At 43.0% G+C, this 25,808-nt stretch overlaps 1 protein-coding gene across 5 annotated transcripts in view; it reads right to left on the minus strand.

The window, feature by feature from the left end:
* Positions 1 to 2,153: 2,153 nt before the first annotated feature.
* DISC1 (DISC1 scaffold protein) overlaps positions 2,154 to 25,808 on the minus strand; it is a 339,947-nt gene continuing 316,292 nt past the window's right edge. For 2 of the 5 annotated variants that reach the window (XM_070229094.1, XM_070229100.1), the window contains exons 12-14: positions 15,309 to 15,427; positions 6,164 to 6,327; positions 2,154 to 4,198 (exon numbers count right to left, since the gene is read on the minus strand). In XM_070229094.1, coding sequence (XP_070085195.1) covers positions 6,189 to 6,327; positions 15,309 to 15,427 — 258 coding nt within the window. In that variant the 3' untranslated portion in view covers positions 2,154 to 4,198; positions 6,164 to 6,188. Of the gene's footprint in view, positions 4,199 to 6,163; positions 6,328 to 15,308; positions 15,428 to 25,808 lie in introns of those variants that run through there. The other 3 variants (XM_070229105.1, XM_070229112.1, XM_070229110.1) reach the window with 3 other exon arrangements.

A 25,808-nucleotide genomic window follows, 5' to 3' on the forward strand; every position in this document is an offset into this window, starting at 1 on the left:
TCATACTCCTGTGAGGGACACGCACCTCGTTTCTAACAGACTTTTTTCAAACTCTTGAGGAAGGGAGAGGCAGAGTCACGAAGTTCTTTTGTGTTCTTGTAATGAGGGAGGCAAAGATATTTTCTGGACTGTCCTCACTCTGGTGTCTGTCATAACTTCCTCTCTACAGCGTGGAAGTGTGTGTCAGGTGTACATTTAAAAGCATATCTATTTGAATAAAACACTCATTGCATAAGTAGCTCCTAAGGGACAATGGGGAACCGATGTGACTCCATGCCCCCACTCCCCACTCTGCCCACACAACCAACACAACACATGGGTCCCTCTCGTCCAGGGTTCCAAGAAAGGAGGCTTTACGAAACTGCCCAACCCGGAGGAGAACTGGGATTCCTGAGTGGGTTGATTTTGGGTATTAAACCACCCAACATAGTTAAAGTGTCAAAACAAAATTCATTTCTCGTCTTCAAAATGATAATAATTACAATGACAATGGTACTTACTTTCCTTCAAATCATTGGATCACAAAATGGTCACAGTCATCTTTTATCACCAGGACCTGGCATGCTCTCTAGCACTGTGCTGGGCACAGAGTGGATGCTGGAGTGGACGAATTCTGTGCCAGCACCAGGGGACTCGGCCTGTGTGCCCCCTCTACCCAAGGGCCCACTCTCAATCTCCACAATTATGGTGTTTTCTTAAAGAAATCATTTTTTGAATAAGTAGATATAAGCAATTGGTAGAAAATTTTTAAAAGAAGAACAATATGTAGGAAAAATAAGTCTCCTTCCTGACCCCTTTTCCTAAGCCACCGGGTCCCTTTCCAGTGATATCTCTGTAGATACAAGCATACATGTGTTGAAAGATTTTTTGGAAATTCAAAGCATTCCATAGTGTAGATGTACCATAATTTATTTAAACAGTTTACTATTGATGAAAATGCAGGTGGTTTCTCATTTTTGCTTTTACAAATAATGGTCCTGTTAAAAAATAAGCTGAGGCATATTAAACTGTTTAAGAGTTTGTTTGAGTAAAAATCAGTTCGAATCAGGCAGCATCAAACCGGAAGTGGTTAGGAGCGCTCCCCTGACAGCAGCTCCAGGAGACATTTACAGAAGAAAGGCGGAAGCCAAGCAAGGACGTTCATTATTGATTGGTTGTGGCTTAAAGCCTAGTGGGCTGTTTGTGACTGATTGTCCTTGTTTCGATTTCCTAACCTTGAAGCATTCATGGGCTTAGGTTTTAATTTGCTTCTATCGGCCTCCACGGTGTTAGAGCCACCTCTGTCTAAAGGCCTCCTTGTTTAATTAATTTAACGGTACAAATGTACAATTCTGCACATGTGTGTATCCACCTGTAGTTTAAGTGCCTAGGTGAGGAATTGCTAGAGGGATGAAACAGAGAGTGGATATTGGGGATATCCAGATATCTATGACTCAGCAGGGACGAGGGAATATTTATGTCATGTCATTTACAAAGAGTTGACAATTTATGATGACTTCCTCTCCGAAAGTTTAATGTGTCTAGTTATTCAGTTCTCCTCTTACGTCCACCTTAAAATTTCCTTCATCTAAGACTTACACATTTCTTATTTAATTTTATTCCTAGCTGTTTTCTCTTTATTTTTGTTGCTATTGAAAATAGAGTCTTTTTCTTATACTTTATCTTCCAATTATTGTTTAGATATGTAAAGCCTGTTGATTTTGGTATATTAATTGTATTAATTGTGTAAAACTTTTTCTCTTAATTGTCTTAGGTTTTCTAGCTTATCATTACGCCATCTGTAGATATTAATGTTGTATCTCCTCCTTTCCAAATTATAGCCCTCATTTATTTTTCTTGCCTAACTGAATGAGCCAGTATCTCCAGTAAAGCGTTACCAGTGATATTGGTGGCAGCTTTGTCCTGTTCCTCACTTTAGTGGTAATGTTATTTTCAATGTTCTCAATCAAGGGGTCTGAAATAGAAAGTTCTATTGTTTTCTGATTGGTTGATACCTGAAAGTAAACACATACACAATTTTAAAGCATTGCTTGATTAGGAACGTTTTGTGTGAAGTAAGCAATTGTCCAGTTAATCATCCTGTAACAAAAACATGGGATGAATAAACCTAAGTTTTTCTATCATCCATACCCCAGAAGACAAAAAAAAAAATGTTAAAGGTGCACCATGCTTGAATATCAGTTTTAATTTCATGTAACAAAAAGTAAACTTCATGAAGCAATAAATTATATGACAAAATTCAAAGATTAGACAAGGTGAGGATGTTAAAAATAAAAGTATCGAGTCACTTAGACAAAAAGGCATTGACCAATGAGTGCTAGGTTGCTCTCTCGAATGCTTTCTGAAAAACACCAGTTGGATGGGGATTTTCAAGAAAACGTGCCCCGCGTTAGGCAGTAAGTGGTTGCTCCTGGCAAGGCTGTTGTGGTGGATTGGGAATGAACGGTTAGTTGGGACAGTGGTGGGTGGGCAGGTGGGCTTCAGCCTGTCTGAGCCCAGCCTTGACGGCCGCGGGACAGTGGGGCTCACCTCGGGCAGTGGGAAGTCAAGATTCCCGAGGCTCAGTTCCTCTGACTCTCCAGGAAGGACTTCCAAGGCAACCACGAGTTCTTAAGTGAACTAGTAAGTTCCATGGCTCAAAGTCCCAAAGAGACATTAAAGGCACTTTAGAAAGAACACCAGTTACGAGCATTCTACCTATCTCCAAGTGCTACTGTTGCTTCAGTGCTTACCAGCTCTGTGCCTTGAGGAAGTTAATTAGTTTCCTAAGGCTCAGTTTGGCCATCTACAAACACCCACATCCTAAGGTTGCTATAAGAATTAACGGTGATAATGACTTTAAAGGTCTTAGGACATCCCAGCACATACACACGAGCCCTTACATGTTCCCCGGATGGGCAGACCACCCCGATGGCAGAGGAAGAAAACTTTCTTATATTCATATGATTTGGGGAAGGATCATTTTGATCTTGAAATTTCAGGAAGTTGGAAGGAACTGAGGCTGTTACAGACTGAGAAGGTGCCCCGACTCGGGCTGCTGAAAGATAAACCGGCAGCCATTTCAACGCCAGCGTCTCAGCACGCGGGGCCATGTAATGTATCATTTATTCTCTCACACTGTGGCACAGGCAGATGAGCATCGAAGTCACCACTTTCAATCTGCCCTTTGGCTTGTGATCTTGACTGTCTCCATAAAAGTTTAAACTGTAATTGTTGTTGTCTTGTTGCTTTTAAACTCAAGCCTTAATTTCTTTTTATGTTGCCCTCACAAAAACTGCCCTGTATTATTGTTTGAGGTAAATGGTCCTGGGTCTTCTGTGGTCACAGTGGCCAAAGAGGGGGTTTGTCCTGAGACAGCTGTGTGGCCAGCGGAGGACCCCTGGCCTTTAGCAAGCTTCCTGACTGACTCAGACACCAGCAAAGGCTAGAGATGAGTTGCAGCACGTGGTAAAAGCATCATTCACCTGCCCCAGTACTTAAACTTGGTCAGGCCTCTCAACAAGGAAAGGAACACATTGTCCACTGAGGGTCCCAGAGAACCCTTATTTGGGGGGCCACTCAGAGCAGTTATCAGCTTCCAGGCTTTTCAAATACATCAGGACCTCACAGAATTATTCATGATGATGCCTGAGTAACACAAAACACTTGGGGCAGTGACTGTGAACATGCCTTCCATCTGGGAGGCTTTTTAAAATGACGCACGTCAAACTACGGATTCCTTATGGACAATACGGGCAGTTCTGACTCTTCCCAAGTTTTGCTTTACTGGAATCAATTTAAAGATTCAAGGATTTCAAGTGCCATGTGATGAGTACATAATAATTTTTAGCTATAGTTATAAATAATTCAGGAATTTGGTCCATCATCAAAAAACCAAGAATTCCTGGAACAAACCGATTATACTTATTAAAATATGTATCATATATTTTCAAAAATGCTGAAGATAAAACTGTAGAGAACACAACCAGCAAATTGACAATGAGCAAATTCAAACACTGTGCTTTGCTCTGTTCCCTGAACCGTGGCCAATGGCTGGTGTGAGCCGGGGCATCTCCTTGACTGAGGACAGCAGCTCTGCACAGCACGGGAGCCCCAGCAAAGCACCAGCTGCCTTCTGAAAATGACAGTGTGACTTCAGGAAGTGGCAAAAATTGTCTCATGTGCATAGATCCTGACGGAGGCAGGAGCTGCGCTCTTTCTGTAAGTATAAACGAGAACAGAAGTGCAAAAAGAGCAATTAGTCAATTAAACTCACCAAACTGTGGCAAATAGTTATTAAGCTCAACATTGCAAAAGTCAGGGTTTGGTCTCTAACACACACACATACAAGTGACGCAAACCAGGATTGGGACCACGACTTCCCCCAAGAGCACAGTGCCGCACAACACTAGATTGGCAGGATATTAATAGGATTTAAGTGAAAAAAAATCTATGACCCATTAAACTTGGGAAGTTTGGGGTTGCACAAAATCAAGCAGATTTCTTTACTATAAGCTCTGTCACAGGCTAATATGCTAATGTGCACTGTGGCTCTCCAAGCGGAAATTACGGCATGGCATATTTCCCAAACGTACTTGACGGAAGGGGGACCCCTTCATTTGTGGAGCATTTCTCAGAGGCTGTTTTCCTCAGTGCGCTTTACAAAGTGTGCCTAATTGAACTCAGCCTGTTTCTCAGCTGCCTCAGCAGGAGGGGCCCCGCAATGCCCCACGTGACTGAGTACTGCATGGCTGTACTGAGTATGCAGTGCCTTATTGAGTATGCAACTCCTTACTGAGTCCTACACTATCTTAGTGAATACTGTGCTGCCTTACTGAATACTGCACTGCCTACCTAGTACTGCACTGCCTTACTGACTACTACACTGCCTACCTAGTACCACACTGCCTATCTAGTACTGCACTGCTTTATTGAATACTGCACTACCTACCTAGCACTGCACTGCCTTACTGAGTACTACACTGGCTACCTAGTACTGCACTGCCTTACTGAGTAATACACAGCTTATCTAGTACTGCACTGCTTTATTGAATACTGCATTACCTACCTAGTACTGCACTGCCTTACTGAGTACTACACTGCCTACCCAGTACTGCACTGCCTTACTGAGTATAGCACTGCCTACCCTGCACCGCACTGCCTTATTGAGTACTGGACTGCCTACCTAGTACTGCGTTGTCTTACTGACTACCACACTGCCTACCTAGTACTGCACTGCCTTACTGAATACTACACTACCTACCCTGTACTGCACTGCCTTACTGAGTACTGCACTGCTTCACTAAGTCCTGAACTACCTTGCAAGTACTGCACTATCACACTGAGTATGTACTGTCTTACTGAATACTACGCTGCACTCGGATTTCCACGTCTGTGTCCTCCCTGACACCGCGTGGAACAGGCGTAGGAGGAAAATAAGAGGTTCAAGAGTTTAAACATGCTGCCTGATCCATTTATGTCCCCACCACCTTCCCACTCTCCCAGCAGGTGAATTTCAGAATATCCTGATGGAACACCAGGGACCCCTTCTGTAGAGTCGGGCATCGCCACAACAGGAAAACCAAAAGCCTGCACATCACTGATAGGCTGTCACTTTAAAACAATATCTTTAGGAATTTTTCATATTAATGCTTCTGAGATTACAGTGAGTCACAGGAGAAGTAAGGTGAAAAGCTGTTGATTCCAGACTCTAGGGTTAATTAGCTCCCTTATTCCACACGCCTGTAGGAAAGTGTAATAGGTATGGTGAGAGGGATTTATGTTAGGTTCCCTTTTTATCGGTTCTTGAATCAAGAGATATTTTAATTGCAGCAAAAAGCAAGATGGTACAGGAAAAGAGACATTTTTCTAGCAGAATTCATGCCAGCTTCTCTCTAATGGGGGCTGAGATGAAAAGCTTTTCAAGTCCTGTGCAGGATGCTCCTGTTAATGACACAGTCAAGGTGCCTCTGACTGACATTTAGAGGGAGATTCAGCAGACCCGTCCCCCCTCCATGGTCCAATGTGCAGACTTCCCATCTCAGCCTCAGGAGAGCGAATGTGATCCACCTTTCTACCGAGAGACCTCGAAGCTCTGTGTCTCCATAATTGATTCAGGCACATTGGTTACGCGGGGGAGGTGAGAGCAGCCCCGAGCATCCATATTGATGATGTGGTCACTCACCCTCCTTCCCCCATCCTGTCATGCCTCAGGCCTGTGCTTCCCGGACACCAGCTGTCACACAGGAAGCTGCAGCCTCTCTTTCTCCTGCGTCCTTTGCTGGCTGGAGCTGCAGGATCATGGCCTGCAGAGTTTCCTTCACCATCTGGAGCTCCCTCTTGAGAGACTGTGAGCACATTGTTAAGGAACACATGCGAAGGTGATGGGCGGCCCTCTGCAGCCTCCGAGGGATCTAACAAGAGCATGCCTGCCTGCTGGAAGCTGACAGGCACTGCCATCTAATTGCAGTTTCAAGTTCTTCCAAATTGTAGGAATTAAATATTAATACCAATTTTACACTTCTTTTAAGAGCCATTGCAATTTCTACAAGGCCCAAGGTTATTAACTATCTCAAGTAAGGTCTCAGAAAGGAAAAGGAAGAGTCAGCTCTTAGACCGAGACAGATGGCCAACGGGGACGCCCCAGGATACACAGGCAGTGTGACCGTAATTCCTGCTAAGCCCCAAGCTGGGGTGGGGAAACTGTCACATCCAAGTGCTCTGACAGTGGAAAGGGCAGAAAGCTGGCAATCAGAGCCTCCTCTGGAAATCAGAGCCATCCAGGATTTGGGGCCACCATAGGAGCAGAAGGGTGCTCTGACCCAGACTCCGAGTCATGAGTTATGGTCCCTGTTGGTCACCAGCCAGCCTTATCATCTTGTGCAAATCACTTTGAACCTCCGTTTTCTCGTGAAACGATGACTTCTAAACCCCTGTGGGTCCTAATCTGCTGTCACATGTTACACTCCCAAGTACTTATAGAATAGCCATTCAGGGTACTCAAGATTTGACCCAGTGTAGGGAGCTTGTCTTTTCTGGGTTTGTTTGTTTTTCCTTAAACTGTTGCGTTCTTAGTTTCCTAACCTGTAAAGCTGTTTCTCACATAGAGAAAACAATCACAGAGAACTTAGCAGACAATTATATGGAATAAATAAAGCTGTCATTCTCTTAAGAAATGGGCTCTCTTCTGAGTGTTTGAGCCGGGGAACGTTCACCCAATGGTGGTTTTCTGTCTATCCACAGTCAGGTCCCTCTGCTCTTTCCTTTTGTACCTGTAGTCAGAACAACTCTAAGATAAACACAGGGTGAGAGATAGGTTGAATTCTCTTAATTTAACAAGCAAACCAATTTAACCTCATCCAACAGGAATGAAGGCGAAACATAGCAATATGTCAACATCACTTAAACACCATTAAAAATCATCACATGAGGTCAGACCACTTAAATATTACTAGATCAGAGAGAGAGAAAACAGAAAGCTTTAGGGAAAGTAGCTCACAGAGAGCTTACCACTCACAGACTGTCTATGCTACAATGTTGTGGTATTTAAGTACAATGTCAATGCAATGTCAAGGGAAAAATACACCCTTAGGTTATAACTGTAGAAAGCTTTCTCTTTCTTTTTTAAATAAGAAACTCCGGAGGATCCTGGGAATCATTCAAATGAACCTCTCCTGAGCAAAAATGCTGAACCACCCTGAAAAGCTTTTGGCAGCTTTTCATCCTCTTGAAGCTTCATGAGAGGACATCATTTATGTAATTTACATACATTTACTATGATGGTTCACTCCTTTGCACTTGAACTCGAGGGGAATGAGGGTGGGGTTGGTTGGGTGCAAGGGAAGAGAGAATCCAACATTTGTCTTTTTTTTTTTTTCTAAGAGGCTTCATTTTTCTCCATTTCTCTGGACAGCTCTGCTAATCTTTAGTGAAAATACATATGACTTTATACAAGCAAAAGCATAAGTGGTCCCAGATCGAATATCAAGCTGCAACTTCATCACAAGCTATGCTACATCTATAAAGACTAAGCATGGAGCTTAAGCAGTTTATGAATCCTGACCAACTCCTGAGATTTAACTACCTTTCATACGCAGCCTGGGACTACACGCCCCTATTTGTAACATGCTAAATGATAACAAAGGTTTTTAGAGAGAGAAACTGAACCGAAATGAGATGCTTCCGAGAGACCTCGTAACATTTCTGGCACTGGCAGGACATGCTAAAAAGATTTTTAAAAAGAGAGTGATTGAGAAGCCATGAAAGACAAAGACGAAGGTAACTAAAATAACACATCATCCGTCTCCTCTGACACGTGGAGGAGTCAGAAGGTAAGGATTCGAGGATGCAATCCACAGTTATGGGGAGCTAGCAAATCATTGAATGCTTTAATTTTCTCACATGTAAATGCAGATTCTCATACCTTCTTCACAGGACTAGGGTTAAAAGAAATATTCTTTTTCGTGAGAGTATAGTGCCTTTTGTGAGGCACTATGAAATTTCAGGTTTATTTACTAATACAGCAGATGTAGCAAATACCGTAGACGCTAAGCAGGGCTAGACGTCAGAAATCCTGGAAACCTCATTTAGGAAGCCTGTGGAGCACTAATCCTCAATACGATTAAAATCATGTTTTTATTTATAAAATACTTCTCTCTAACCAACCTGCTTGTATGATTCTCTACTAAATGTTGAATTCCAAAATATTTTGAATGTATTCAATTGGAACAGAGTCCAGGATAAAATGTGGAGTGGGAAAAAAAAGCAAGTTGCCGAACAATTTGTTTGGAATGATCCTAATTTTCCAAAAAAAATTTTTTAAAAAAAGAAAAAAGATTCTAGAGATAAGCCATTTCTGGCTAGAAAAGTGTCTTAGGGGGACACAGTGGTGGACTTCTAGGATTGGTACTCAGAAGGAGATGGAGCCTTTTTTTCTTTTTCACACCTCTGAAATATTTACAATGGACATGCATACTTTCACATTTAAATCAGTGTTTACAAAAGAAACCACTTGAAACATTTCTCCATTAAGCACCTGGGGAAATGAAAGTGTGGCTAGAGATCCTCGTTCTTACTTTCATTCATTCAAATATCCAAGCACTTCCCGAGCTCCTACTGTATGCTAAGAAATGTTCCAGACGTAGGATGTGCAGGAGTGAAATGAAGTAAGTCACTGCTGCCATGGAGCTTAAGTGCCAGTGAGTGGAGCAGAAAATACACACACAGGCATGTACATAGACTGTGAAATGGGAGCCATGGGGGGTTTGGAGAAGAAGAATGACATGATCACTCTGGCCGCCTTCATTGTTAGTAGACTAACGGGAGCAAGGGCAGAAGCATGGAGATGAGAGGGGGCCATTGCAATAATTCAGTCAAGAAAAGATCATGGCTTGGACCTGGGCGGTGGCCCTGGAGGTGGTGAGAGGTAGTCAGATTCTGGATACGCTTTGAAGATAGAGCCAACAGTATATGGTGATGGACTGGATATGGAATGTGAAAGAAGGAAAAGGCATCGAGAATGACTCCCAGATTTTTTATCTAAGCAAAGAAGTGGAAAAATAGACTTGCAATTTCTCAAGAAGGAAAAGACTGGGAATGAGTCGGGTTTTCTGAGAGTGGGGAGGAATTCAATTTGGGACATGTTAAGTTGGAAAGGCCTATTGGTCTGCCAAGTGGAGATATTGAGTAGGAAATAGACGTGAGTCTGAGGTTCGGGGAGAGAGCCAGGCTGCAGATATGTGCTTGGAGGGTATGTCGAAAAATATACCTCAAAAATATTTTTACAACATTTTCTCACTGTATCCCATTTGATACATCTAAGCAAGATCTTCAGGCCACCGAGTAGTAGGGCAGGACTAGAATCAGATTTTCTGATTGCTAGTCCAATAACCTCATAGTGGAAACCCACTGACATATTTAACCTTGATTTTTTCAAAGGGCTGAGCTAATAAAGCAAAACTCTAGCACTGGAATTTTAGGTATATACAATAGAGGTGCTCACTACATCTAAGTACAAGAAAAGGTCTCAAAGAGCTGAATCATTCTTGTGATGCCTGTGCCATCAAAGCTAGGTATGAAGTCCCCCTGTGGCAGATGTGCCGTCAGATATCTATGGCATCTAAGAAAACTAGCACATTAATTACAATAATGGCACAAGGAGTGACAGGCCAGCATCTGTAAAACACCTTTGCAATCCAAGACCATTCTTTACCATCTTGGAACAGACGACACACATATCAAACAAGTGCATAACTCCTTGATAGTAAAATTGTGCAAACTGTATGTGCAATTAGTAAAGTGATAAGAACTTCCCTGGGGGGTTTGAAACATACCAAAAGTGTTCTAATCCCGGGTGTACTGCCTTTCCTTTGAAAGTGTGGTGTAGAAGTTGAAGGAGAAAAAGTGAGAAGCAAGACAACTTTCACAGATATTGTCCAGGAATACAGTGGGAAGGCAATATTGTCCTTTAGGGCAGCCATTTGCAAAGATCCTCCAATTTTTTCAAAGGAGTCTTTTGTTTATGTATAAAAATAACAGTGTCTTACAGTCATTTGGGATTCCTAGTGATCATTTTAGTAGCAGCGTCAAAAGTAGGTCTTCCGTTCATCTGACCTACTTTGGTTCAAGAAGAAACTACAGTACATCCTTTGAAACTGCTTCTCATTTGCTAAATTATTTCTTCATATCAACAGTGGTTCCTCTGCAGCCACTATGGGCTAAGCACTGGAAGATCTACCTTCACGGAAGAGCCAAAGGTGAGGAATACAGTTGCTGAAGAGCAAAGAAGAAAGCCTCGCCCCCACACATGTCCTGCTTCAGTGGATTTGATGCTTGTACAGGGCACTCTTGGTGGTGCCTACCTGATGCCAAGACCACATCGTGCTAAGCCAGTGGCAGGACAGCCTGGCATCCACATCTTCTCCTAGGCTTCCTCTTCTCCCCCACTGTGGTGCTCCATCTCTTCCTCTTTCCACCCGACTCCCTTTGGTGGGAGCCAAAGAGAAGAGCCCTGGCTGCCATGTTCACATCAGCTCAGCGTACACAATGCTTTAAACAACAACTTCTTAGGGTCTCAGTTTTGTTTGCTATAAAATTTGTGAGTGGAGCTCCATGATCCTCCCGATCCCTCTTCCAGCTCTTTAGCTCTACAAACGGAAACCACTTCCAAGAAGACAGAGAAATCTCCCAGATCTCCTGTTACTTTTGTCTGTTCAAGCTACAAATTCCAAAGTTGAACCCAACAAGGGTTCTGAAGCAGATGGGATGTTTGTGCATGTGCCTGGATGTATTTAGAGTATTTGCATGCCATCAAGCACCACCAAAACGAATCGGTTAGGCACCATGCATTCCAAATAAGCAGAGAGAATAGAATTCCATGAGGGTTTCCTGCACATGGATGTAAATAGAATCGCAAATACAATTAGCCTGTCCCCGTCTCATCTATGACTCAGAGGCAGGCAGAACTTCCCTGGGGGTGGGGGGGGTGTTGAAACAGTTGAAACATGCCAAAAGTGTTCTAATCTTGGGTGTACTTCTTTTCCTTTGAAAGTGTGTTGTAGAAGTTGAAGGAGAAAAATCCCTGCTTAAAAAATCACCTAAGCTAGATGGTTTTCAGTGAAAGCAGTTTGAATGTGGAGGAACCATTACAAACACTCAAAATGTTTTTCAAAACATGACTGCTAATTAGGACTCAAAATGACTGTGAAATTGTACTAGAGATGCAGACTAATGCTCCTGGAAATCCAGGCTTGACTGGCAGTGAAGCCACACCTCACGTCCTCTCCTCGGACACCAGGCGTGAGTCACCTCTCTGACGCCAGCTCTTTCAATTAATGGTGCAGACTCTCGCCACCATGGTAGCTGGCAGGCTTGTGTTGTTTCTGGGTCAGGCTATGTGTAATTTAGTAAGCCTGTCAGGATGATGAAGACACATAGCCTTTTTTTCTCCCTCTTCGAATCTGTGAATCGGGTGTCTTCTTCATAAAAGCAGGAGATGCCCAGCAGACTGCCGGTAGCCCCGGTATGAAGTCAGGATGCCCAGAGGACCTGTTTGGAAGCTCAAGCCCACTGTCCATCACTGCCCCCAGGCCGGTGATTTCACACAAACAGTGCTTTCCCACACACATGGCTTATGCAGAAGCTCAGTGCCCTCCACACGAAGAATGAGCATCGTAGCATCCAAGCCTTGAATCTTCTGGACGTGGATGTCAATGTGGACTCACAGTAATCACGTTCTCTCCACATCATACACACAATAGGCTCTGGCAAAGTGCTTTATGGAATCAAATCAAAATATTACCCTCACTATGCAATGCTTTCATGTTGTCGCTGGCAAGCTGTTTCCTCCATCCACCCTCAGTGTGGTATCTCTGATCAAGAATGGAAACACAAACCAGTCAGAGTTTGGCTGGAGGATTTCGGCAGCCTCTCTTGAATCTCTAGATAAGTTCTAATTTGAAACACAGGCTTTGTTTTGTGTAGGGAGGCGCCGCAGAGCCTCGTAAATACATCTTTCTATCTCAGAGCACCATGTTCCACTCAAACCTAAGTGCTGCTTTGTAGGAGTTCAACGGTACCTCTGTGTATTTACCTTCAATCGGAGACACAAAACAAAGCCTGGGCTTAAGTCTGGGTTAAAATCCATATTGTGGTGTAGATTTTATTTGAGGGGGTAGGAGGTTGACTTCAGTACCTAAACCAGTGCGCCCCAACCCCAGTTTACATGCACCCAGTATGTCTCCACTTACCTTAGCAAGGATCAGCAAAATTCTCAAAAAACATAATTTCAATAAAATACTTTTATTAAGCATAAATTTTTTCTAGTAACTGTATGTTGCATAGAACAGGCCTGTCCATTGACTTCTGGGCATAGTTGCCTCCTGATTAGTCAAGAAGGACCACAGGGCTGTTGGATGGAAGATTCTGCCACATTAGAAAGGACCTCAGACCAGCCATGTACTTCCTAAGCCTCAGACTTCTCAACTATAAAGTTGGGATAAGAACACCTATCTATCTATAGTAGTTTTATTAGAATTAAATGACTTTTCATATAAGACACTGTGTGGTTATTAATCAAGTCCTTCAAGCAGTTATTACAGAATAGTTGAATCAATCGATGTCGAACCCTCTTACATTCTTAAATGGTATGTGGTTTGAGTTTGTGACACAGACACTGAGAATGATGAGGCAAAGGGACTCGGAGAATACAGTTTTCTACCCCAAACCACTCACCACATATAAGAACTACGTGAAATGTACTTTCTGAATAAAGCTTCATTTGGTCCCCATGGAAACCTTAGATGTGCACGTTATTATCTGATGTTACAGATGAGGAAGCTGATGCTTACCGAGGCTTTATCAATTGTCTCTGATCTTGCAGCTACTGAATCTGGCTTGGATTGGCTGTGGGAAAACTAAAAGGATCTTATTTACACACAGCTCTGTCTGCTCTCAGCCTCCTCCCCACCACCCAACCCAACCTTATTAAGGAGAAAACCAATATCCTAGAATCAAACGAAACTTCTAGAAAATTTCTAAACAAGAGACCAACGCAGACTCTGATTGCAGCTTTCAGAACTGCTACCTGACCCCACCACGAGCCTGAGGTACATCCCACTGCTGGGCTAGGGGCCAGGAACCCTTCCATATGCATTGGCTCTATGCACAGTGTTGCCCCCAGGTGCCCAGTCAGATGGTCTCTTGCCCGTTTGCTGGAGGCCAAGCCCCCTTATATGAGCTCACATCTGTGCAATCCATAAACACAAAATAAACAAAAATGCAAAACAAAAATTCTTCTAGTGTTTCTTTGGCCAATTTTCTAATAATAGCTTAAACACTAGTTTTGTAAGAAAAATGAAGTTATGAAGAACAGAAAGTCTACTTTGAAAAATCTACCTTGCTCCACTTTGGTGGCCTTGCTTTGGTCCCCAGGCATAAACCTACACTGCTCGTCTGTCAGTGGCCATGCTGTGACAGAGGCTCACATACAAAAAGAGGAAGCTTGGCAGTGGATGTTAGCTCAGTGCAAATCTTCCTCAGCAAAAAAAACAATCTACCCTGAGCAATGTGAAAATAATCACTGATTAAGTTGAAGAAATTTCTTGCTAAGTTTAATAAGCAAGGTCAAAGATTTAAGGTTAGAAAAAAAAGGAAACATAGCAGTGAATTCACCCTTAAACTGTGGATCTGAATACTTGTGATCAAGATTAATCCTCGACCATTTGAAGCTACTTAAACACACACACAAACACACACTCAAGATAAAGTATGTAAGAAGCAAAATTCTGAAAATTAAGGCAGCAATGAGAAGCAAAGACCAAAATAGCTACATTTCCCACAAATACATCTAATAAAAGTCATACCACTAAATAGAAAGGATGAAAGAACAGAGAAACGTTTTCACCTGGAGAAATGTCAACTTGTGATTAACTAATTGAAAAGATACAGGATGGGGCTGCATATCCCTTATCCATCTGTGCATCCATCTGCTTGCCCTCATAAGAGGTAACCAGGGACAAGGGGCCGGCCCCATGGCGTAGTGGTTAAGTTCATGCACCCCGCTTCGGAGGCCCAGGGTTCACCAGCTCGGATCCCGGGTGCAGACCTACACACCGCTCATCAAGCCATGCTGTGGCAGGCATCCCACATATAAAGTGGAGGAAGATGGGCAGGGATGTTAGCTCAGGGCTAATCTTCCTCAAAAAAAAAAATGGAACTAACCAGGGACGAGCTGACTGCATCCACAGATCAACACGGGACACAGCGCTTCATACGGATGCAGACCCAAGCCAACATTTTCTCATGTATCTTGCTCACTGGTGGCTCGTTTTGATGAAGGTATTTGCAGATGTGACACCAAGTGTATCGTCTTGTGTGAGAAGAAATTGAAAAGGAGTGATCAAAGTCCCATTAGTGGTGATACTCCACCACCATTTACACGGCAGAATTGCCTAGTAAAGGAAACCTAAGAGGGATTTGGGTTCCCTGGTACTGATAAGGTTCCCGGAAAACTGAGCCCATCAGATCCACAAGTGTCTGAGCCACACCCCCCGAAAACTGCATTGTGCTTTGGCGTTGTGTGCACGTCTCAATTTCAGGGCTAATTTTTAGTGGTCAGATTTAATCATCAAAAATGATGCACTGCCTACCAAAACCTAGAGAGAAAACATTGCATATTGGGTAATCTCTGAGCTCCCAGGTGTGCCGTATTATAAATAACAGTAGTATCTATTTGTTTCCATCTGCTGAGGCATGGAAAAACTGTGTACTTGTTTGAGACTTCTTTTACAAAACAACCTAACACCTGCTTCATCCACAAGATGAAAAGGATATGAATGAGCTCTTCATCGTGACTCTGGATGGCTGTGTGAAGTTGATCCTCTAGGTACAATAACTTCTTGCCTATGGCTTCACACTTTTCTCCAAGTTCTGCAGAAAAGATGTAAGGCTCCTGGCCAGAGAAAAAGAAAAGGATGACTTGTGAGCTATAGACTTTTTCAGGGTCATGAACACATCTGTAATTTACCCGGCGGTCCACAAAGGGGAGATTTCCCAACAGAGCTCTCCCAGCTTCTGCAGCCTGGTGGAGTCATGCCAGAAGCTTTGTCTGCCCTGGAGGGCGTTCTTGAGAAGACATGAACCGATTTCAGGTTATTACTGAACGGCGAGACGTGACCACATAGCTCTACAGGTTACCACTCTTATCTGGTCATTTTAAAGCACTATTTCCAGTATGTCAGCTCCTAAAACGGGTTTATGAAATGGGACGCCTGAGTCTTCCAGTCGCATCCATGGGCAAATTCACAATATAATAGGAATTCTAAACAAAGTGGGGATGGGGCAGTCATAGGAACAAATAGGCTGACCTGTAAGAACAAAGAGATATTCCTTTACGGCTACCGGAATCTAAGAGGGCACTGAACATTTGTTTACACGCTGTTCACAGTCCCTGAGAGCGTGAATATTAAGGAGACCTTAAATGCCATGAAGTGTGTGTTATGTACACAGCTGTTGCTGCTACCACCATAGGTGTTAATTTTCTTTCTCCCTCACTGCAGCATAAGCCCCATAAGAGCAGGGACAATGACTGTCAAGCCCACAAGAGCAGGGACGACGATGTCTTGCTCACTGCTGGGTCCAGAGTTCCTGGCACAGTGTCAGACACATGGCAGGCACAACACGAATGAATAACTGAGTCTTGGAGCTCGCTCCTTCTCAAACGTTTCCCCTTCAAACTTATATGCCACATATGAGCCAGAAAAATGCCCTCTTCATGTCATTTTCCTGCACAAAACCACTACAGAGCAGAGTCCAAACTCTGCCCTTCCACAACCCAGCACTAGGCCCCCACTTCAGTTTTGTCCCCGCTAGTATCTAACCTTTGCCAACTAGACTGCTTCCATTGCCTTCTGCCACATTGTTCTTCCTGCCGGTCCCCTCTCTTCTATCCTTCTCTGAAACCCAGCCTCTCCTTCAAGGCCCCCAAACAATGTTTCCACCTTAGAGTACAGCAGTTCTGATACATGGTATGTCCTCACAAGTGATTGTCAACTCCCTGCGGGCAGGGCCATGGCATTCATCCCAGGACTTCAAGTGTAACGCCTGGCATACCAAAGGCCACGGATTTTTAAAAGAAAAGAATAAACAAGGTCAAGAAAACGAGGAAAGAAAACAGGGAATCTTAGCATAAAGGAAAAGGAAAAAAGCAGCATTATGCTTAGAGAGAGAAGTCAGACAGAGAAAGACAAATACTGTATGATATCACTTATATATGGAATCTAAAAAAGCTGAACTTGGGGTCGGCCCGGGGGCGCAGTGGTTAAGTTCGCTCGTTCTGCTTCTCAGCGGCCCGGGGTTAGCTGGTTTGGATCCTGGGTGCGGACATGGCACCGCTTGGCAAGCCATGCTGTGGTAGGCATCCCACATATGAAGCAGAGGAAGATGGGCATGGATGTTAGCTCAGGGCCAGTGTTCCACAGCAAACAGAGGAGGATTGGCAGTAGTAGGCTCAGGGCGAAACTTCCTCAAAAAAAAAACAACAAAAAAAAAGCCAAACTTGTAGGAACAGAGACTAAAATGGTGGTTACTAGAGCCTGAGGGAGTGGGGAATTGGGGAGATGTTGTTAAAAGGTACAAACGTGCAACTAGAAGATAAATAAATCTGGAGATCTAAGCACAGCACAGTGACTGTAGTCAACTGTGCTGTATTGTATGCTTCAAAGTTGCAAAGAGACTAGATCTTAAATGTTCTCACCACAACAAAGAAATGATAACTATGTGACGTGGAAAAAATGTTCGCTAAAGCTACAGTGGTAATCGTATTACAACAGATAAATGCATCAAATGAGTACACTGTACACCTTAAACCTATACAATGTTATATGTCAATTATATCTCAATAAAACACATAATAAATAAAAAAGCAGCAAAAAGTGAGCTCAGAATTAAAACTTCACCAAATGTAAAAGTAATATTTTCCCAACTAATAGTGAAAGTTTTAGAAAGGATACTAAAAAGAATTTTGCAAAAGAGAAAGAATTAAAACATATATTCAGATTAAACTGCAGGGTTACTACAAAAGCTGTAATTAATACCCCCAAATAACAACAAAATGCCCAGGTGTGGTGATATGTACCGTTAAAAAGTCCTTAGAGATCATGAGTTATATAATATTATGAGTGGAGTCCATGAATAACCATTAAATCCAGACATATAATTTAACACTCACTATAACAACTCTGGAATGCTTTAAAGTGTAAATCCCAAATGGTCAGCCATCTTAGAATAAAACAGTGGTAACGGGAACTATAAATAACTATTGTAAATTTTGCAGAAGTCTAATACACTGCAAGTAAATGTACATACAAAAGAAATCTAGTGACAACAACATATCACTTTGAGGACAAAGGAACGCAAGAAGGCGTGTGAAGCACGCATGAAGGTTTGCTCCCAATTGACCATAGCAGTGATGAGGAGAAGACAACAAATACACACATATATTTTAGTGATCCTAAAAATAATAGCATTATCATTCAAAGCTGTAGAATTACAGAGTAGGCAAATGACATGGAAGCTGAGACAATGGGCAATGAGTAACGCCACAGTCATGCGTGAAATAAATGAGACAGTAAGAAAAAGAACATCTGGAGGGAAATGATTGACAGTGGGGAAACCACAAGTCATACACAAAGGAGAAAAATACAGCGTTAGTGGGAAAATATATATGACTTAGAACACACTTAAAGAGAGAAAAAACCCAGAATCAGAACATGGGACCAAGGAATTTAAAGCACTCAGATGGAATCAAATGATTCAATCTCCATCTTAAGGCTAAAGTGAATATAAATCAAAGCTAAATTAAATCCATTCAAAGTATGGTTTCGCATTTCCCTCCTGTGATCGCTGCCTATTTTCCTTTTAAAACTGTATATAGATTGATAGTATAGGTTGATTGTGTGAATTTGGGAAAGCAATTTCAGACCATGTAGCCAAAACTTTAAATTGTTCATATCCTACAATCTAATAATTTCACTTCCTGGAATCCATCAAAAAGGAAATTTAGGTACTTAAATTTAATTAATTTTTATTAAGCTTTTTAAATGAGTATGGAAAAACGTCTATCATATATGTTAAATAAAAATATAATATTTCAATAATGCAAAAGTAATTCATTAAACATTTGAGAAAGAAGAAATAAATGTCCAACAATAAAAGGGACGGTTAAAATAAGATCCAGTGTATTCAATTCGTATTTAGCCATTAAAATCATCTGAATACAAGAATATTTAATGATGAGGAACCACTCAAATAGGCAGAGCACTAAAATATTAACAATTACAATTTGGAGAGGCAGTATTATGGCAAATTTTTATTTCCTTCTCTATGCTTTGTTGTATTTTCCACATCTCTAAAATATAATAAAGAAAAAAGTCACCAAGAACACTAATGCAAGCCATAATGGAAAAGTATGGAAGAAATCCACCTGAACATTTAAAAAACAATTTTAAAGATTAAAAAGACAAAGAAGCATAAGGAAACAAACTCAGAATGCTCAAGAGTCTATGACCTGTAAAAGAAGATCTGACTGTCATTCTCTCACAGGCTTTTTCTCCAAGTTATGGAATCACTACCAGGCTTTTGCACAAACCACTACTTGTTATCCTGACAGATTCTGATTCTGAACTGAAAACATACTGAGTGTGACCTGAGAGAGTATTATCTGAGGGGTTTATGGCTTTCCTATAATGCTCACATTTGCAATCCTGGGAATAGAATTAGTTTAAGACCTAAACTGAGAAGTGATAGCTCAAGAGAGGGTAGATTTAAATATTTCTATCAATCTGATGAAAAATTCTGCTCTGCTCAAAGGAATCCTGTTTGTCCACACACGGCAGAGCAGGACCAGAGTCATGGGTATCAGCTGCACAAAGTCGCAGAGGTCCTGCCTGTTAACCCTGAACTTGAGGGGCGAGGCAGAAGGTCCCTGTCTACCTCCAACGCTGTACCCAGAGAAGGCAGAGTGTACGTGTAGCCTTGGCAATATGGCTTTCCAGAACCTTGCTTCTCTGCTGTCAAGAAACAATTTATTACTTCCTCCCCTTGAACCTGGGTGGACCTTTGAGGATCCTTCAAAGAACAGAACACAGCAAAGTTGACATGCCTATCTTCCAAAGCCAAATCATAATAGGTGAGCGGTCTTCTCAGATCACTTGCTCTGGAACCAGGTCTCCATGTTGTGAGGAAGCCCAAGCCACATGGAAAGGCCATGTGTGGGTGTGTGGTTGAGAGCCCCAGCTAAGGCCCCTGCCAACAGCCAGACATGGAAGGGACTGAGCCTTCGGATGATTCCAGGCTCCACCTTGAAGTCATCCAGCTAACACCCAAACACTGTGGGGCAGAGACAGCCCTCGCCACAGTGCCCTTTCTGAATACCTGACTCATAGATCCATTCGTGTAATAAATGGTTGTTTTAAATCACTAAGTTGAGGGCGACTCATTATGCAGCCACAGTAGCTAGAACAGCAAGCTACACGGGTTATACCCTACACAGGAGCCTGCGTGGGTGGACAGGACTGTTGCCAAACAGTAGCAGGAAGTGCACCCTCATTGGCCCCTAGCTAAAGAGCAATTTCCCAGACTGACTAGATTTGAAGCTTATTGAAGTGCTAATGCCCAGACTTGTCTCAGGGTGGGAGGTCCTAGGCCTGCTGGGAGCTGTGGCTCTGAGGCTGAGAAGAGCAAGAAAGAGATGTTAAGGAGTGGCCACTGCTGTTGGTCAGTGGTCCCGGATCCCTGGCTCCGGGTCGAATGTGCAGGCTATTAAACAGTGCAGGAATGCATTCTGAGCGACATATTTGCTTGTAATTCGACCAACAGGGCCTCGCTTGCTTCTAGCTTTGGGAGAAATGGCTCTTTCTTTAGTAGACACTCAGCACAGCAAGGCGCTCCCATGGTGAGAGGCAGAAGGGTAAGAAATAAGCGGATTCCTGTGCAGGATCTCACACTCACCTGGGGCACACTCACAGCATGGAATGAACGACAAAGTCACTGCACCGTTTAAATGGTTATGTCCTCCTGGAATGTGGCTGTGCACACGCTACGTTCACATGGGGTGGCAGAGTCTCTGAGAAGCATCCAGTGTGCTCTGCTACCACTGCTTTCTCTGTTGCTTTGAGAACACCCTTCTCAAGTGTGTTCTTTTAAGCCAGTGGGTTTTAGGTTTTGCTCTGCAGAGATCCCACGGCTGGAGAGCAGAGACTCTACTGTCAATGCTACCTCCATTTCTGATGTCATCCATTTTATTTGTCTGAGTCTTGGTGGAAAGAGAAAAACAAGTAAAAGAAATAAGAGCTATTGGAGTGGATTTGTTTGCTTGTTGGTCACAAAAGAAAGGAAGCTTCTTTTCAAAGCTCGTCTCAATAAAAGCTTTGGAAGCACCGGCATTTCTGTTTAAGCCAAAATAGTGAACGGTAAGTCAGTGTACTGTTCAGCAGGCCCCCGCTTGGGACCTAACTGTGTGAGAGGTGGAGCCCCCCACCTAACACCCACCTTCTTTCCCAGAACATCAAATGCAAGCATTTCCAAAGGGCCACCCTGGTCAGGGCTGCTAAGAATGTCATGAGCCCTTCCCCAAGGATCTTAGTACCTTGAAGCAGACAGCACTGGAGCTGCCAGGGATCTTAGGCACTACCCAGCTCAATTCCTCCTTTTGCACACGCAGAAAGAGTCACAAAGACTCCTGTGACTTGCTGAAGGTCACACAATGAGAAAGTGGCAGGATGGGGTCTGAGCTGCAGGTCTCCTCATATTTAGCCCTTTCTTTCCTCTGGATCCGACTTAGCCACACTGAGGGAAACAGAAGGGGATTTCTGTGGGGCTGGCCCAGAGTGGGAGAGGGCTACAAAGCAGTGACAGAAATAAATCAGAGAGCAAACAGCACCTAAAGACATTACCTCTCTTCCCTTCTACCCTGGGAACTCTGCAAAGTCTGTTCTGATTCCTGCAGGGCTCAGCCTCATTAAGGGAGGTTGCGGGCTGGGCTCTTTCCAGGACTCAGATACATATCGACTGGAGGTGGCGATGATGGCAAGCAGGACAACCTGGGATGCAATGGTGATGCAATGTAGGGACAGGACCTTCGGTCTACATGTCCCTAAAAACAAGGCTGGAAGCAAAGAAAAGCAGGTGAGTCACACGGGAAGGGCAGCAAGAGTTTCCTCTTCCTCAGAATATCAGAGCCTTGATCTCTCATCTCCCACCACCTTGGTAGATTCCAAGTGAACGTTCTCTGAACCACGTCCAGTAGCTCTTCATGCAGTGGCCTCCTCTCCATGCGAAATTTATAATGTTGGCTTCCATTTTTATTATCAAATTAAATGTGGCAAAAAAAAACCCCTACATGACTGATACTTGATAATTAAAATATCGCCCACTACAAAGTCACTGGCCTTCCTAGCTGAAATAGAGTTTTGTAGGATTTGCGATTCTGAATGGGTAAAGTACAGGTTGTTTGGCATTTCAAAGTGTCTTTGAAAACTCTCCAGTAATTTGCCCCATCAGGCAGTCTTTTCAGCAATTCAAATTATGACTTTTTCTTTCTATGCATCCCTCCCATCATTTAGCCCTAGAAGTAACTATTTTCTCCACGGGCGAGGATGAAAAGAGCTGTACCAGGTAAATGGCCTCATTACTGAGTCTTTGCCCGCCACTGCCTGGCTAGTACCCGCCTCTTTCTTCAAAACCCTGCAGATTCCACTTTTCCAGGAATGCTTCTGGATCCCTGAATCTCCTGCCCCACCTCAACCCTGTGTTAGGGGTGTTCCTTCAGCACCGTGTGTTTCCCTCGAGCGTGGCACTTCTTCACTGGGCATACAGCTGTCTGTCTTCCCTACTAGACGGTAGCAGAATGGTGTCCTGCGATCCCTACAGCCGCAGCGACTAACAACCTGCCTAGCATTTAAAAGGTGCTCAGTAAATGTTTGTTGAAGCAATGAATGGAGACTCTTCATTCTCATGAGGTCTTGAGGAAGCTACACTTTCTCCAGCTACATGATCCAAGGCATCCTCTCATCCAGTATGTGATGAGCCAGGCAGGAGACTGATGAGAAGACCTCTCTGAACACAGTCCCCTTCTCCTGATGCAGCCAGGAGCAGCCTTGCCCAGGCTAATTCTCCTGCAGCCAGGAGAGCCAGCAGATGCTGTGTGCCCGCCACCGCACTTCCGTACAAATGCGTCTTTTATTAGCCTGGGATGAAGCCCTAAGGCTTCCTCCCGTCCCTCCACATGGGTGTGATTCGGTAGCACCAACTCGGCCAGGCGATATTTCAAACATGATCTGAGTAACTCACCTCGTGATCAGAACCTGTAGACTTGAGCGTTTGGGCAGAAATTTTCAGCTGTGTTGAATTAGAGCTGATGTCAGATTTCTGCCCTCCTCACCAGATTCGGGAAGAGTGATTTAAAAAGGAAAATAGGGGGGCCAGCCCGTGGCACAGCGGTTAAGTTCGCACGTTCTGCTTCTCGGCGGCCCGGGGTTCACCAGTTCAGATCCTGGGTGCGGACATGGCACTTCTTGTCACGTCATGCTGTGGTAGGCATCCCACATATAAAGTAGAGGAGGATGGGCATGGATGTTAGCTCAGGGCGAGCCTTCCTCAGCAAAAAGAGGAGGATTGGTGGCAGATGTTAGCTCAGGGCTAATCTTCCGCAAAAAAAAAAAAAAAAAAAAAAAAGCAGGATTTCCTTTGTCAGGCAGAATCTTTCCATTAAAATGACTTTCTAGAAACATTTGTCTATGAGAATTTAGACTCAGATCCAAAACTGCATTTCAGTTGCTAGTCTGAGTGGATGCCTAAACCTCACACACTGGTGAAAAACACTGTCACAGACTCCATGGCCAGGGCGTCCAAGGACTTTTTAACTTACTGGTATTTCCTGTAAACAAGGTTAAGTCCTTGCCTTTGAAATTTGGAAAATATTGACATTTAAAGTTTTAAAACTAGAGCTCATATTCAAAGGGTAGGAGATACATTAAATAATAATAATAGTTGTTTTGATAAAAGCAAACATCTGGTTATCTGGTACGAATATCACATCAGCTGTATCTACAGTGATGAGGAAATCATATTGATTATTTTTATTCTGAATAGGAGATGTATTTGGAACAGGAAACTGTTCAGGTTAAATTGTTAGTTAGGGGGCCAGCCCGGTGGTGTGGCAGTTAAGTTCGCACGTTCTACTTCGGTGGCCCAGGGTTCGCTGGTTCAGATCCCTGGTGTGGACCTACACACTGCTCGTCAAGCCATGCTGTCGCAGGCGTCCACATGTAAAGTATGGGGAGAAAAAGGAGTACAGATGTTAGCTCAGGGCCAGTCTTCCTCAGCAAAAATAAGAGAGAGAGAGAGAGAGAGGAGGATTGGCAGCAGATGTTAGCTCAGGGCTAATCTTCCTAAAAAAAAAATTGCTAGTTAGGCAGGTACTGCTATAGCTGCCAATTTTACTTATGCTAGTCTTCCGCACTTAACAGAGCATACCTTTTCAGAAATGTTATTCATCAGTAGTGATCTGCCACAAATCTGAGCAGACAGGCTACTCCTTGGGTTAAGTCACAGGATCAAGAATACTTAAATCGCTGACTTTTTAAAACGCTGTCAAAAGTAGTTCTAAAGGGAGAGGTAGTATGAGGTGTGAAATGGTATCAAGTAATAGAACAAGAAAACCCTCCTGACTGAAGTAAGAAGTATTGGTATGATTTAAAAATTAACCTGAGAAGATCAACAAGTACCTTTCAGGTTTATACTTGACGTGGGAAACGCATTGCACTGGATGCTGTCATTTAGAGCATCCTTTGTGTCCACCCTTGCTGGGGATCAGTGACGTGTGGGAAGGAGCCCCCATCTTAAATATCTTACCCTTCGATCTAACTCAACCAGCTTATTCAGATCCTTATTTTTCTTGGACACGTAATAAGGCATCAGCAACAGTTGCCTACTTATAAAAATATTTAACTCCTGCAGTGAAAGTCAAAGGCTATATAATAAACACAGGACAGATGACTGAACATTCTTCCTTATGGTCGTCAAGCCATTTGCATTTACGGATTGCTGAGCCACAGCGGTACTTAAGTTTGAAAAAACTAAAAACCCCACACTGCGTGCATACATACTTACAAACCGAAAATGTGGCTTGAGCCTCGTGAGGTTTGCTCTGTTAAGCTCCATTCCCTCTCCTATAGCTTGAGGTAAACCAGATGTGACTTCCTCCCTCCGTGAGCTTAGCTGGCGCATTAAAGCATTTCCTTAGCTCCGTATTAAAAATCTCAGCCTTAAATATGTTCCTTTGGGCCGCTTTCCAAAATACTTGCTTGGTAAATACATTCCAGGAATGCTATATGGTTTTCTCTTTTTTTTTTTATTGTCCACATAAAGAATATTTACCTCAAACTCCTGTCCATACCGCAAAGAATATCTTCACATCTATTTGAAGTAGATTTTATAAGTATTCGTCTTTCCACATAAACACTGTGTTCTACAGTCATTGTCTAAATGTCAACAAGCAGAAAGGCACAAATTATGACATTAAAGGTACATCTTTATTACCCGATATAATGTAAGTATTCATCCCAATATCCAGATTATATTGCTAACACCCTAAGTAAGTGGATATTTCTTTTAAAAGCATCCAGATGTTTTAAGGGCTAAGGCAAGCATCTGAAATATTTAGATGTCTTTAGGGCAGAGCCAGCAATGAATCGTCTTCTGGTATCTGCATGCTCATTACACAGAAGGCATGGAGAAACAATTCTAAATAGAACCAATTAACCGACCAAAACAGTTGATAAAAGAACTTGGCTGATAACTCGTGTATGCTAATTGGCCTATGCTTTCTAGTTCATTTATAAGGGCAGTCTGAAAGCTATATTTTATATTACATGGTCATTCAAGAGAATGTGGACCGCTTTCCTTTCAGCACATCAAAGCTGAAGAAGGCCAAACTCTCAGAACCTCTGAGGAAAAACCTAGTTGTAAATGAGATTCATAGCATCAACAGGTACCTAAATATTCTCTGCTTAACACAGGATTCAGATTCTGGGAATAGTGCCGTCAAACCATAAGACTCTTGTGGATAAGAAGATGAAAATAGAACACAGCTGGGAGAATTCTGTTTAAGGGGGATGTGCTCTGCAAGCTGCCTGTTGTAAGAAATCCTGAACCACAGAGGGACCATGAGAACAGAATCAAATGCCAACTTTCATCTGTGTTCATTTTAGATTAAAGAAAATTGTGAATTTCTAAGTGTTTTTTTTGTAAACTATGCCACTATGAGACGACGA

This window comes from Equus caballus, chromosome 1 (assembly GCF_041296265.1).
Source record: "Equus caballus isolate H_3958 breed thoroughbred chromosome 1, TB-T2T, whole genome shotgun sequence".
Taxonomy (NCBI): Eukaryota; Metazoa; Chordata; class Mammalia; order Perissodactyla; family Equidae; genus Equus; species Equus caballus.